The following is a 14,735-nucleotide window of genomic DNA, read 5'->3' on the forward strand; positions in this document are numbered from 1 at the left end:
AAGGTTATGAAGATTTATGCCTGTCTTTTCTTCTAAGAGTTTTATAATTTTCACTCACATTTAGATCTTTGATCCATTTGCAATTATATTAATTTGTATTAAAATTATTTTTTAAATAATTTGAATATTCAAATATTCAATTTCAATATTTTGAAAACTATATTGGAAATATAAACTAACTTTATAAATAGTTAAAAACTTCCTTCCGGGGTCGCTGTCTGCAGGTACTCAAAATGGTCCAACGTTTGACATATCGCCGTAGGCTTTCCTACAACACAGCCTCTAACAAAACTAGGCTGTCCCGAACCCCTGGTAATAGAATTGTTTACCTTTATACCAAGAAGGTTGGGAAAGCACCAAAATCTGCATGTGGTATGTGCCCAGGTAGACTTCGAGGGGTTCGTGCTGTGAGACCTAAAGTTCTTATGAGGTTGTCTAAAACAAAAAAACATGTCAGTAGGGCCTATGGTGGTTCCATGTGTGCTAAATGTGTTCGTGACAGGATCAAGCGTGCTTTCCTTATCGAGGAGCAGAAAATCGTTGTGAAGGTGTTGAAGGCACAAGCACAGAGCCAGAAAGCTAAATAAGAAAATGAACCTTTTTTGAGAAATAAAAATTAAAAGGCTTAAAAAAACAAACAAACAAACAAACAAACAAACAAAAAACTTCCATTTAACAGTGAAAAAGTAAAGGTATCAAACTGTAAGTCTGAAAGTTCATGTCAGATCTTATGTCTACTACCTGTAAACCTCATGACATAATTTAGTCTGTCTTAGATTGCTAATGTATAAACTGCAGCTAAGGCCAGGTGCAGTGGTTCACACCTGTAATTCCAGCTACTCAGGAGGCTGAGGCAAGAGGATCACTTGAGGCTAGGTATGGTGGCTCACGCCTGTAATTCTAGTACTCTGGGAGGCCCAGGCGGGAGGATCGCTTGAGGTCAGGAGTTTGAGATCAGCCTGAGCTAGAGTGAGACCCCAGTCTCTACTAAAAGTAGATAAAAATAGCCTGTAGTCCTAGCTACTCGGAAGGCTGAGGCAGGAGGATAGCTTGAGCCCAGGAGTTTGAGGTTGCTGTGAGCTAGGCTGACACCTCAGCACCCTAGCTTGGGTGACAGAGTAAGACTCCATCTCAAAAAAAAAAAAAAGGATCACTTGAAGCCAGGAGTTTGAGACCAGCCTGGGCAACAAAGTGATACCCTGTCTCTAAAAAAAATAAGAAAAATTAGCCAGGTATGGTAGCACCCACCTGTAGTCCCTTTTACTTGGGAGGCTGAGGCAGAAGTATCACTGGAGCCCAGGAGTTTGAGGCTGCAATGAGTTATGATTGTGCCACTGCACTCCAACCTGGGCAACAGAGCAAGACTCTGTCTCTAAAATAACATTTTTAAAAATAAACTGCAACTGTTTGGTTCACTTTGGTTGTCTCAGGGTTGAGGGTTATTTGAATCAAATGAGATAATAAATGTGAACATTTTTGTAAAATGGTGTTAAATAGTACTTTAAAGTAACTTGAAGCTAAGTGATTTTACTTTTTGCTGCTGAATATTCTCAGGAAACAGAACCCAATTCACTGGAAACTAGCTAATGTAGAAAATTATTCCCGCATGAGACTTAAACTGGTGCCGAATTATAATTTCAAAACCCATGAGGAAGCTAGCGCCTTGAGAGATAATCTAGGTGAGTTCCAATGACTGCTTAATTTTTTATTGGAGATAGTGACAGTGTTGGTGGGATTGGTTATTTTTGTGTCATTAATTGTCTTAAAATTATTTACTTACGAAGGAAAGGTGGCATTCTATAAGTGATATTTAAATGATTATACATGTTCACTGCTATTATAGTTGGCCTGTATCCAAGATTACTTCATGTTTCCATTGATTGTCATTTCTCAAAAAATGTTTTTGAATTATAAAATTATACAGCCCCTTTTGCTCCCTCCTTTTGTTCTCCTTTTGCTGTGACAGTGGGTCCAGTCGTCATCTGTGGCATATGTATCATGCTTGTAAACCTCTATCTTGCTTTTGCCCTATAATCCTATCTTTCTCTCCTATATAAACCTCATTTTCATGGTTACCTAAATAAATTAATTAAGTAAATAAATAAAAAATAAAATTATACTGTACTTCATTTGAACTGCTATTTCTCTTGCAGTGAAACAATGTCCTGTTCCATTAGTTTTTTTGCTCATCAAGACTTAGGCTCATCATGTTAATGTTAGATATAATTAGAATTCTTAGCAATCTTTTAGGCCTTTCTTTAATAATCTATTTTTATAGAACTCTTGACCCTTAGTATCTTAGATGAATCAGTGCCTTTTTCTAGAAAAAAGTACTTAAAAATATTTAGCCATCTCTCTTTTTGGAGATAGTTGTGTGAACTACACCCAAATCAAATCTTGTTTGTCAAGAGTCATTGGCAGGCCGGGTGCGGTCGCTCACACCTGTAATCCTAGCTCTCTGGGAGGCCGAGGCAGGCAGATTGCTCGAGGTCAGGAGTTCGAAACCAGCCTGAGCAAGAGCGAGACCCCGTCTCTACTATAAATAGAAAGAAATTAATTGGCTAACTAATATATATAGAAAAAATTAGCCGAGCATTGTGGTGCATGCCTGTAGTCCCAGCTACTTGGGAGACTGAGGCAGCAGGATTGCTTGAGCTTAGGAGTTTGAGGTTGCTGTGAGCTAGGCTGATGCCATGGCACTCACTCTAGCCTGGGCAACAAAGCGAGACTTTGTCTCAAAAAAAAAAGAGTCATTGGCAGTCATATGTATACTAAATTGTAGTTATAGATGAAATGAATACTAACTTTTAGATCTTGTTTTTTAGATTGCCTTACCATATGACCAATAGGCCAGGTGCGGTGGCTCACGCTTGTAATTCTAACACCCTGCGAGGCCAAGGCGGGCGGATCGCTCAAGGTTAGGAGTTTGAAACCAGCCTGAGCAAGAGTGAGACCCCGTCTCTACTAAAAATAGAAAGAAATTAATTGGCCAACTAAAAATATATAGAGAAAAAAATTAGTTGGGCGTGGTGGCACATGCCTGTAGTGCCAGCTACTTGGGAGGCTGAGGCAGAAGAATTGCTTGAGCCCAGGAGTTTGAGGTTGCTGTGAGCCATGCTGACGCCATTACACTAGCCTATGCAAAAAGTGAGACTGTGTCTCAAAAAAAAAAAACAAAAAAACAAATATATGACCAGTACATTTGATGTCATAAAATTAATTTAGAAAGGCATGATTCCTGCCATTTAGAGTCTCACATTCGAAAAGAAATCAAATATGGTAAGTGATTTTCCTAATGCAAAATAATGGCCCTACTTAGGATACAAACACTAACTTTGAATGTATCTTACGTAGCAATAGCCAGTTGTGTGTAGCTTCTCTCTATAAGTTTCTCTCTCTTTTTTTTTTTTTTTTGAGACAGAGTCTCGCTTTGTTGCCCAGGCTAGAGTGAGTGCCATGGCGTCAGCCTAGCTCACAGCAACCTCAAACTCCTGGGCTCAAGCAATTCTTCTGCCTCAGCCTCCCAAGTAGCTGGCACTACAGGCATGTGCCACCACGCCCAACTAATTTTTTCTCTATATATAGTAGTTGGCCAATTAATTTCTTTCTATTTATAGTAGAGACAGAATGACTCTTGCTCAGGCTGGTTTCGAACTCCTGACCTTCAGTAATCCACCCGCCTCGGCCTCCCAGGGTGCTAGGATTACAGGCGTGAGCCACTGTGCCCGGCCCTCTTATAGTTTCTTTAAGACTATTAAACTTTTTCTACTCCTTGAAATTTAACTGTCCTTATCACACAGCAAACATCTTTTGCTAAATGATTTCAGTCTAATAGTTACTTAAGTAACTCTTTTATTCTCCTGACTTTTGCCAAGAAATCCCACCCCAGGAAATTCCCTCTTCTTCTTCTCCTTCTCACCCCTCTACACATGCACACAGATACAATTTTGTGTCCTTTCTTCTTGGTCTCAATTGTCTTAAGTCTAAGAAAACCATGTTCTTTCTTTTTTGTCCCAATTTTTATCATCATTTTTAAAACTTTACCCTAAGTATAATGGTGACAGTAAAATTGTACAAAAGATAAAATTTACACTTTTCAAAGTAAAATTAGAAATAGTAAAAGACCATAGGCATTAATCTTGAAAGCCTTTGAAGTTTCTTCCCTGAAGTACACTTCAGAATTAACTGCAAAATGTTTTACCTACTCCTTATTTTTATCTGTGTAAAGTATTTTTATCAGCTGCCAGAATTCATGGTGTTCTTTTTAAAAAATCATTTTATTTTGTTTTACTTACCCCAGTACTGCTTTGTAAGCAACCCATTACAGATATACAGAATAATGTTTACATTATGGGCTAACCTACAAAACTAACCATTATTTGTAATATTGTTTCTGATGGGAAGTCCATTATGAATTCTCAACAACTAATTTACGAAGTATCTTTTAGAACACACCCACTTGTAAATTAGGGAATTTGAATAGTCAAAAAGAAAGTATATTCTAAAATGTGTCATTACAAATATTTGGTTTAAGAAAATTTTTTGTCTGTATTTCTTTATTAGACATAATCTTTTTCTAATTGCCATATTGGACAACTTATTTTTAGTCTTTACATTACTTCCTTTGTTTCTGAAGCATTTAATAGTTACCCTGCTCTGTAATTTTATTTCTCTGCTGTTTAACCTCCTACTTTTCATACCAGTTTTTAGTCTTTTTTTCTAAAACCTTTTTCCTGTTTATCTTTTCAGTGATAGTATTCCAAAATCCATGCCTAGCCATCTTGCCTTTTGCTTGTATGTGCTCTTCCTAGGTGATCACATGGCTTCACCACTATATATGTAATGATGCATTTCCATCTCTCTTTCTAGTTCTTACCTTCCTTTTGAACTCTAGACCAATGTTTCCAGCTGCCTATTGGGATACCTCTTACACAGCCTTCATATGACATTTCTGAAACTGAATTTATTATCTTTTCTCATTTGTCTGCTCCTCACCTTAGGTTCTGCTTCTCTTGTATCTTGTATTGTAGTTCTCAATGTCTCCATATATTAGTTGTTCAAATTCAAATCCGTGTAATCCATGAGTTTATCATCATATCTTTTAATTCCCTACACATACTAACTATTTAGATACAATGTTCTTTTGATTCTCTCTTTTATATACCCTTTGAATTTTCTTTATTTTCATTTCCTTTGCTTTTTCCATGGCTTAGCTTGGTGCTGTCCTTGCCCAAACTTAGAATAGTTTCCCAACTGGCCTCCTTGCTGCATTTGCTCCCATCCTCTACCCTCCCTCAATCTTCCATCAGATTTTAAACTTATACTCTTACTGGAATAGTGTCATACATCTATATAAAGTCAGTTTTCTGTTTGTATCAGATTATCTAGGCTTTCTTCTTTTCAGTTTTTCTTGCATTCTCATATGCTTTGAAATTCATGCTTATATTATACCTCATGAAAAAACATGTTTAGTTGAAATACTTATAAACTTGTTCTAGGAAAGGTATGAGCTGGTACTTCCCAGTGTAGGAAAACGTATGATGAAAGCAGATTTACAAAGAAAAATGCAACTATACAGTAGGTTGATTAATTTTAGGTCTGAACAGTGACACTATTTGAAAAGTTATGGGAGGATTTGCCATTTTTATAGTGTTTTGTTATTTATCGTGTTATTTGTAGTTATTTGCAGTGTTATGTTATTATGTAACAACCCTGTGATTGAGTCTCCATTTCACAGTTAAAAAAAATGGATTCAAAGTGGTCATATGACTTAATAAATGGCAGAACAAAATTTGTATCTTGGTTTATCACTTCACAGCCCATATTCTGTCCATTACACCAGCCCTGCCTTCTTACAAAATGTTTAATTTATAAAATATATTACATTTATTGCACAGGTATGTACCAGAAGTATGTATGAAATTTCATGTGTTCCAGAAAGTAACACTTCATCTCTCAGTCTATGTATTATCTCCCAATTAAAGACAGTTTGTGGCCAGGTACAATGGCTCATGCCTCTAATCCTAATAATCTGGGCGGCCAAGGCAGGAGGATCACTTGAGGTCAGGAGTTTGAGACTAGCCTGAGCCAGAGCAAACCCTGTCTCTACCAAAAAAAAAAAAAAAAAAAAAAATCTAAAAAATTAACCAGGCATGGTGGCGTGTCCCTGTAGTTCCAGCTACTTGGTAGGCTGAGGCAGGAGGATCACTTCAGCCCAGGAGTTTGAGATTGCAGTGAGCTATGATGATGCCATTGTACTGTACCTGGGGTGACAGAGTGAGTGAATGAATAAATAAATAAAATTTGTCATGTGTTCTTTCTTAGTATTGCTTTAGTACAGATACAATACACAGTAAAAGTAGTTCTGTTACATTAATACAATGAGAATAATTCTTCCTTTGACTTATTTATTGGCATCCTTTAGAATTAAGTATGATTAAAGAAAGTATTTGGCCTATTTCTGAAACAAATAATACCATCATTAAAAATAGATACTATACTTTTAAAACATTTATTCCTTTTACTGCATGAATAGTAATGTTAAAAATCACCATGAAACATCATAGATTACTCTAATTGATAGTCACAAATTATAGAAGGGCTATAATATTATTGTTTGCTTTGTGTCTAATGGATATTTTATTTTTAAAAGGTATCCAACATTCACAGCCTTCCAGTGACTCACTGCTTTTGGAAGTAGTGAAACAAGTAAAAGTTAATGATATGGAGGAGGATAAATTGGACCTTCCTGAAGAGGACATAACAGCCAGAGTAAATATGTATGGATAAGTATTTGAAATCATTTTAAATTATTTTCTTCTGAGAAATGGGATTGCAAAATTTTGGAAGATATTTGCTTGAAATTCTAACACTATGTATTTCTGAGGTCCAACAGTTAAAGCTGTATCAGATATCAAGTGTCTATCAATGTTAACTGAAATTATTGAGGAAGGCTTCTGAGAACTGAGATGACTTGGAGCTGGACCTTGAAATTAGAAAATATTTTGAATTGAGTGATAGTGAAAATAATATATCAGATTTGTGAAATATAGCTAAAGCTGTGTTTAAATGGAAATGTACAGCATGATATATAAACTCTTAACCAGAAGAAAGAAAATTATAAATATAATAATAATTATAAATATAATAATATTAAAATAATGAAAGAGAAAAACAAAAAGATTAAAGAAAACAAAAGATGGGGCAAGGCTCGGTGGCTCATGCCTATAATAGTAGCACTCTGGGAGGCGCAGGAGGGAGGATCACTTGAGGTTGGTCAGGAGTTTGAGACCAGCCTGAGTAAGAGCAGGAGCAAGACCCTATCTCTACTATTACAAAAAGTAGAAAAAATATTAGTTCGGCACAGTGGCACATGCCTGTATTCCCAGCTACTCAGGAAGCTGGGGAGTATCACTTGAGCCGGGGAGTTTGAGGTTGCTATGAAGACACCACTGCACTCCAGCCTGAGTGACAGAGAGCAAGACTCTATCTCAGAAAAAAAAGAGAGAGAGAGAAAAGAAAAAAAATAAAATAAAAGATGGTTATTAAAAACAAATGAATAGAAAAAATCATAAACCTCTAGCCAGACTGATTAGGAATAATTATAGAAAGACAACCTAAATTGCCTATATCAGGAATGAAAGAGGAGATATTGTTACAAATATTAAAATGATTAAAAAGGAATTTTATGCCAATAAATTTGACAACGTAAATGAAACAAATTCCTTGAAAGACATAAATTACCAAACCTCTCGCAAGAAGAAATAGATAACCTGAATAGTCTTAGATATATTTTTAAAATTTGAATATATAGTTTAAAAACTTCCCCTAAGCAAATATAAAATATATTAATTTCTTCATCTCTGTTGTGTTATATTGTCATGTATGTTAGACTTTTGTATATTATAAGCCCAACAAATACAATTTTATAATTACTGTTTTATGCAGTTGTCTTTTAATCATTTAAGGAAACAAAAGAGGAAAATACGTATTTTATACTTTAAAAAAATATTTACCTACATAATTATCACACTTGTGCACTTCATTTCTTTGTGTGTATTCATTTATCATCTGTTGTCATTTCCATTTAGCCTGAAGGACGTCTTCTAGTATTTCTTGTAAGGAAGGTCTGATATTCACAAATTCTCTCAGTTTGTCATCCAGGGAGGTCTTTAATTTTTTAATCATGATATATATTTCACGTAACATAAAATGTTTCATCTTAAAGTATACAATTCAGTGGTTTTTTAATATATTCACAACATTATACAACCATCACCACAATCTAATTTCAGAACATTTCTAGCACCCCAAAAGGAAATCCTATACCTTTTAGTAGTTTTTCCTTCCCTACATGTCCTGACAACTACATACCTATTTTCTTTGTGGATTTGTAGATTTTGTGACATTTCTTATAAATCATAAAATATATGTCCTTTTGTGTCTGGTTTATTTCATTTGGAATAATGTTTTCAAGATTCATCTATGTTGTAGCTTATCGTAGTACTTCATGCCTTTTTATGGCTGAATAATATTCCATTTGTAGATGTACCACTGTTTGCTTTTCCATTCTTCAGTCAATAGGCATTTAGGTTGTTTCTACTTTTTAGCTATTATGAATAGTATTCTATGAATGTTCATGTACAAGTTTTGTGTAAATATAAGTTTCCATTTTCTTGGATATATACCTAGGAATGGAATTGCTGAGTCATAAGAAAATTCTGTTTAACCTTTTGAGGAATTACCAAACTTTTTTACAATGACTTCATCATTTTATATTTCTACTGTAATGTACAAGGGTTCTAATTTTTCCACATCTACCCCAACTTTAGGTGTTTTCCTTGTGCTTTTAAAAATTTATTATAGCTATACTAGAGGTTTAAAGAAGTATCTCATTAGCATTTTGCTGGCAACTGTTAATGTTGACCATCTTTTCATACGCGTATTGGCCATTTATATGTCTTCTTTGAAGAAATACCTGTGCAAATCTTTTGCCTATTTTTATATTTCTTTTTTTCTTTTGAGACAGAGTCTCACTCTGTTGCCCGGTCTAGAGTGCCATGGTGTCAGCCTAGCTCACAGCAACCTCAAACTCCTGGGCTCAAGCAATTCTTCTGCCTTAGCCTCCTGAGTAGCTGGGACTACAGGCATGCGCCACCATGCCTAGCTAATTTTTCTATATATTTTTAGTTGGCCAATTAATTTCTTTCTATTTTTAGTAGAGACGGGGTCTTACTCTTGCTCAGGCTGGTCTCAAACTCCTGAGCTCAAACGATCCTCCTGCCTCGGAATCTCATAGTGCTAGGATTACAGGCATGAACCACCACGCCTGGCCCCATTTTTAAATTGAGTTGTCTTTTTACTATTGAGTTATAAGTGTTCTTTGTGTATTCTCTATATAAGTCCCTTATCAGATAAACGATCTGTAAATATTATCTCCCAGTCACAGGGTTGTCTTTCACTTTCAGGATGTTATCCTTTGATGCAGAAGTTTTAAATTTTGATTACATCTAATTTATCTATTTTTTCTTTGGTCTCTTAGGCTTTTAGTGTCAGAGGTAAGAAACTATTTCCTAGTTCAAAGTTATGCAGATTTACTCTTTTGCTTTCTTCTAAGAGTTTTATACTTACCTCTTAAATTAAGATCTTTGATTCATTTTGAGTTTCTTTTTGTATATGGCATGATGCAGGAATCCAAATGTATTCTTTTGCATGTGATTATCCAGTTGTCCCAGCACCATTGTATTGATTTGTGAAGGATAGTGGGGGTTTTTTTTTTGGGACAGAGTCTTACTGTGTCGCCCCAGCTAGAGTGCCATGGTGTCAGCCTAGCTCACAGCAACCTCAAACTCCTGAGCTCAAGCCATCTTTCTGCCTCAGCCTCCCGAGTAGCTGGGACTACAGGCATGTTCCACCATGCCCAGCTAGTTTTTTTCTATATATTTTTAGTTTGCCACTTAATTTCTTTCTATTTTTAGTAGAGACGGGGACTTGCTCTTGCCCAGGCTGGTTTCGAACTCCTGACCTTGAGCGATCCGCCCGCCTTGGCCTCCCAGAGTGCTAGGGTTATAGACGTGAGCCACCATGCCTGGCCACCAGCTAAGCTATTAATACTTGCAAATACTTGCAGACCTTCTTCACAGAAACTTACTGGAAACAAAATTAAACTTAGTCATTGCTAATCTGGATATGAGGTAAATTTGAAATATTTAGGACCAGAGAATAGCTGGCTTAAATGATTTACTTGAATAACATACTATGAATGGTAGGAGCACCCATTTCCGTACTTCTCAGCTAAAGTCACAGACCACTAGAAAAATGTCCCTTTCTGGTTACTCCCTCCAACGAATATAAATGATAACATTCCTCCAAATATAAGGATACTTCACTTTAAGTAAGGTATGGCAATAGTAGATTTTTCTATTATCTCTACTTGTGTTTTCAGGCAGATAGTGTGATTATGATGCTCTGGTTTTAGTTACCCTTGAAATTCTTCATTTTACAGTTTAAGAATCATATTTGAAACTTCTAATAATTATTTATAAAACACCACTAATAATGCAATCTTTTATTCACTAATTTTTATATTCCCTGAGTCAATTCATGTCTTCCAGAATATAACTAAAATGATATGACCAATATTGCTGCATTTTGAACTGTCCTCTGGCAATTGTATTAAAGATTCACTATATTTTGTTTTCATGGGTCATTTAAAATTGGAATATAAAGCATATTTTTTATGAAACTGAATCATTGAAAAATAAAAATATTTGGATAATATTGATTTAATATATAGTAGAATTTTTGTAAGTAATTCAAATACTGGTTTTGGACATGAATTTTATAGACATGAGATTTATATTTGAATATGGTATTCTTTTCCATTTGAGAAAGATAAATTATTCAGTGTTTTTTATTTGTTTTTACAGTGATGAAAAAGAACAAGATCAAAAAGAAAAATTGATATTGATGGAAGACTGTGAACTCATTACAATAATTGATGTAATTCCTGGCAGATTAGAAATCACTACTCAACATATTTACTTCTATGATGGCAGCATTGAAAAAGAAGATGGTAAGGAGTTCTAAGAGAATAATTTTTATTGTTCAATAATTAAGTATCCAGTTTATCAATCATGAATGAGAAGAAAAAAGCAGTAAGCTGAGACTGGGAAATTATAGTGTATCAAGTGAAAGGAAAAATGGAAAGTCAATATTATTCAACAATGTATTGAAGGGAATGCCTTTTTATTATTAAAGTATTTTAAAAGGTTTGGCTAGGCCAGGCGCGGTTGCTCATGCCTTTAATCCTGGCACTCTGAGAGGCCGAGGAGGGAGGATCGCTTAAGTTCAGGAGTTTGAAACTAGCCTGAGCAAAAGCGAGACTCCGTCTCTACTGAAAAAATAGAAAGAAATTAATTGGCCAACTAAAAATATGTAGAAAAATTAGCCGAGCACCGTGATACATGCCTGTAGTCCCAGCTACTTGGGAGGCTGAGTCAAAAGGATTGTTTGAGCCCAGGAGTTTGAGGTTGGTGTGAACTAGGCTGACACCATGGCACTCTAGCCCAAGCAACAGAGCGAGACTCTGTCTCAAAAAAAAAAAAAAAAAGTTTGGCTAGAGGGGATTGCTATAAACATAGATTATAAAATACAATCTTAATTTTATCAAATCTTTGTATGTGTATTTATTCCTGTAGGCTTCTCACCTAATCCTTTATGGGATAATAAATGGATGATTAAATCTAAGATGCCAACATAAAGAGAAAAAGAAAACTGTTTCTAAGATACAGTATTCAGAATTATTCTCTATTCTCACAGGAAGGCAGTGGAATAGCTATACAATTTTAAAATAGTTTTAAAAGAAACAACATCCAGGCTGGGCATGGTGTGCCACGCATGTAACCCTAGCACTCTGGGAGGCCGAGGCCGACGGATCCTTTGAGCTCAGGAGTTCAAGACCAGCCTGAGCAAGAGTGAGACCCTGTCTCTACTAGAACAACAACAACAAAAAAAAATAGAAATTAGCTGGACAACTAAAAGTATATATATAAAAAATTAGCCAAGCATGGTGGCGCATGCCTGTACTCCTAGCTACTTGGGATGTTGAGGCAGTAGGATTGCTTTAGCCCAGGAGTTTGAGGTTGCTGTGAGCTAGGCTGATGCCACTGTAGGCCAGGCAACAGAGTGAGACTCTGTCTCAAAATAAAAAGAAACAACATCCAATGAATTTACCAAATGGTTTGCATAATATAGAAATTCAATTTGTTTTCCCTAAGTGCTACTTTTGTCAGAAACTAGGAGATATTTTCTGCATAGCACATGTAACTTTATATGATACCTTAGTCATAAGATTTCTTCTGTTTTCAGGAGTAGGCTTTGATTTCAAGTGGCCTCATTCTCAAGTTCGAGAGATTCACCTACGGCGTTACAACTTAAGGAGATCAGCCCTTGAGATTTTTCATGTTGACCAATCCAACTACTTTCTCAATTTTAAAAAGGAGGTAGATAATGTGGTTCCTTTCTGAAAATCCCAAAGTATTAGCTTGAAATAATTTTCCAGCTAGTGAGCTCTAATGGAATTTTGAACTGTATTCTTTTGTCAAGATAAAATATTAGAGGAAAAAATATATACCTTGGGGGCTATTTAGTGTGTGAAATTTTGGGGGGGTTATGTTTGAATGTTCAGGGGGTAATGGTTTTCAGTTTTTATGTATGTATAAATAAGTAGTCACTAGAATATTGAGTGTCAATCAAAAGGTACCTCGTTGGATACAATGGATACAATATATAAGATATGACTAGATTTATTAATTAGGTTGAGTTCAAGTTCAATCATAATGGGGCATCTATTTCTTCTAGGAATACAATAAATTATTAGATAGTGTAAATTGTCAAGCATACAGGCTCTGAAGCCAGATTTTGCAGGCCCAGGTCCTGTATCCTTCACTAGCTGTGTGAGCTTGAGCTCATGCCTTTAGGATGTGTGGCCCCAATCCCTTCCTTCTTTCTTTCATTTTCTTGAAGTCACACTTGTATTGTGGTCTGACAACTCTTCCCACCTTGCCTAGCACTCCCGTTTTCTCTCATAGGCATCTCCCCTAATAAAATCCTTGCATGCATATTCTGTCTTGGCATTTGCTTCTCAGAGGACCCAGTTTAACACAATAGGAAAATACAAAAGCTGCGACACGTAATTAAGCTAAGGCTGCCCTTGTTAAATACTGTACATTTGTATAACTTTATAGTTTTTAAAGCACATTTGTATATAGTATCTACTCTTTATAACAACTTTGAGAATAAATATGGCAAATTCCATTCCTTTTTTTATAGATGAAGAAACTAAAGTTCAAAGGTGAATTTTATTACTTTACATTTGTATAGCTCTGAATAATTCACAATATTGTAAGAGTAGAGGTTATGTTTAACTTACAAATGAGACTCAGTAAATTAATTGATTTGCCAAGATGATTATCAGAACTAAATCTGAACTAGACTTGAGCAAGTTTTCTGATTCAGAGTCTAGTGATCTTTCCATTATACATTGTAACTTTCACAAAAGATACATATTTTGACTTCACCAAGTATAGTAGAGAAATTAAAACCATAATCCACTGTTGATATGAAATGTCCAGAATAGGCAAATCCATACACAAGAAATTAGCTTAGTGATTGCTAGGGAATGGCAAGGAGGCAGAATTGGCTAGTAACTCTTAATGAATATAGAGTTTCTTTTTGGGGCAATTAAAATTTTCTTAAGGTTTTAGAGAGAAACGGGATAGGCTTATATATATTGTCAAATAAAAAAATTTTTTTCTTAAGGTTAAATAATGGTGATAGTTGCACAACTCTGTGAATATACTGAAAACCACTGAATTTTATACTTTAAAAGGATGAATTATATCTTTAAAAAAGCTGTTATAATGTCTATAATCCAAATTTATCTTGATTAGTTTTTGAACTATAAAATGCTATTTTTATAGGTTAGAAACAAAGTATATAGCAGACTGTTGTCACTTCATTCTCCAAATAGTTACGGAAGCAGATCACCACAGGAGTTATTCAAGACATCAGGATTGACACAGGTAGGAAATTTTAACAGTTGCTGTTTTGGTGTTCATTTCTTATCTCAGACTTTTGCTTAAAAGTAAAACTTACATGCTCGCTTTGGCAGCACATATACTAAAATTGGAACAATGTAGAGAAGATTATCATGGCCCCTATGCAAAGATGACTAGCCAGTTGGTGAAGTGTTCCATATTAAAAAAGTAAAAAACTTACTTCTTCTGATTATTTTCTTTTGATTATTCCTATGGCTATGTTTCTATTCAGACTGATCTTTTGAATTATCTTTGAATATTCCTTTGTTTCCTTCATACAGACAGTGCCCCCCAATATCAATCAGCTCATAGATACATCCTTTAATAATTTTCTCTTTTAAAAAAATTAAAAATGTGGTTTCTTTCTTACTAATAAAAGTAATCCATACATGAGGTTAAAAAAAAAACAAACAGGAAAATGCAAAAGTTCCATGGAAAAAAGACAAAAAGTAATTTCCAATTCTTCTACCAGGTAAAGCTAATTAATACTCTTGTGAATTATAGCCTCACTTATATCTCAGCATCTCTTGAATTTGTATTGCCAGAACCCAAAGGACGACTGTTATTTGCTTTCCAGGACTGTTAGTAGTCTCTTAATCAGAGTCTTTTGCCTCCTGGCTCTCTCCTTCCTCCCAC

General features: G+C 35.2%; 2 protein-coding genes and 1 non-coding gene across 7 annotated transcripts in view; all 3 read left to right on the plus strand.

Moving 5' to 3' along the window:
- NBEAL1 (neurobeachin like 1) overlaps positions 1-14,735 on the plus strand; it is a 164,228-nt gene that overhangs the window by 100,882 nt on the left and 48,611 nt on the right. For all 5 annotated transcript variants that reach the window (XM_076005822.1, XM_076005824.1, XM_076005821.1 and 2 more), the window contains 5 exons: positions 1,555-1,679; positions 6,653-6,779; positions 10,929-11,074; positions 12,370-12,503; positions 13,983-14,084. In XM_076005822.1, coding sequence (XP_075861937.1) covers positions 1,555-1,679; positions 6,653-6,779; positions 10,929-11,074; positions 12,370-12,503; positions 13,983-14,084 — 634 coding nt within the window. The remainder of the gene's footprint in view (positions 1-1,554; positions 1,680-6,652; positions 6,780-10,928; positions 11,075-12,369; positions 12,504-13,982; positions 14,085-14,735) is intronic.
- LOC105856937 (large ribosomal subunit protein eL34-like) lies at positions 175-622 on the plus strand. The gene has a single exon (XM_076005834.1). It carries the CDS (start codon positions 234-236, stop codon positions 585-587), a length of 354 nt encoding a protein of 117 aa, XP_075861949.1. The 5' UTR covers positions 175-233; the 3' UTR covers positions 588-622.
- LOC142872843 (U6 spliceosomal RNA) lies at positions 14,158-14,264 on the plus strand. Its single transcript, XR_012920928.1, has one exon. It is a non-coding gene; the product is annotated as a U6 spliceosomal RNA (small nuclear RNA).

Source organism: Microcebus murinus, chromosome 8, assembly GCF_040939455.1.
Source record: "Microcebus murinus isolate Inina chromosome 8, M.murinus_Inina_mat1.0, whole genome shotgun sequence".
Classification (NCBI taxonomy): domain Eukaryota; kingdom Metazoa; phylum Chordata; class Mammalia; order Primates; family Cheirogaleidae; genus Microcebus; species Microcebus murinus.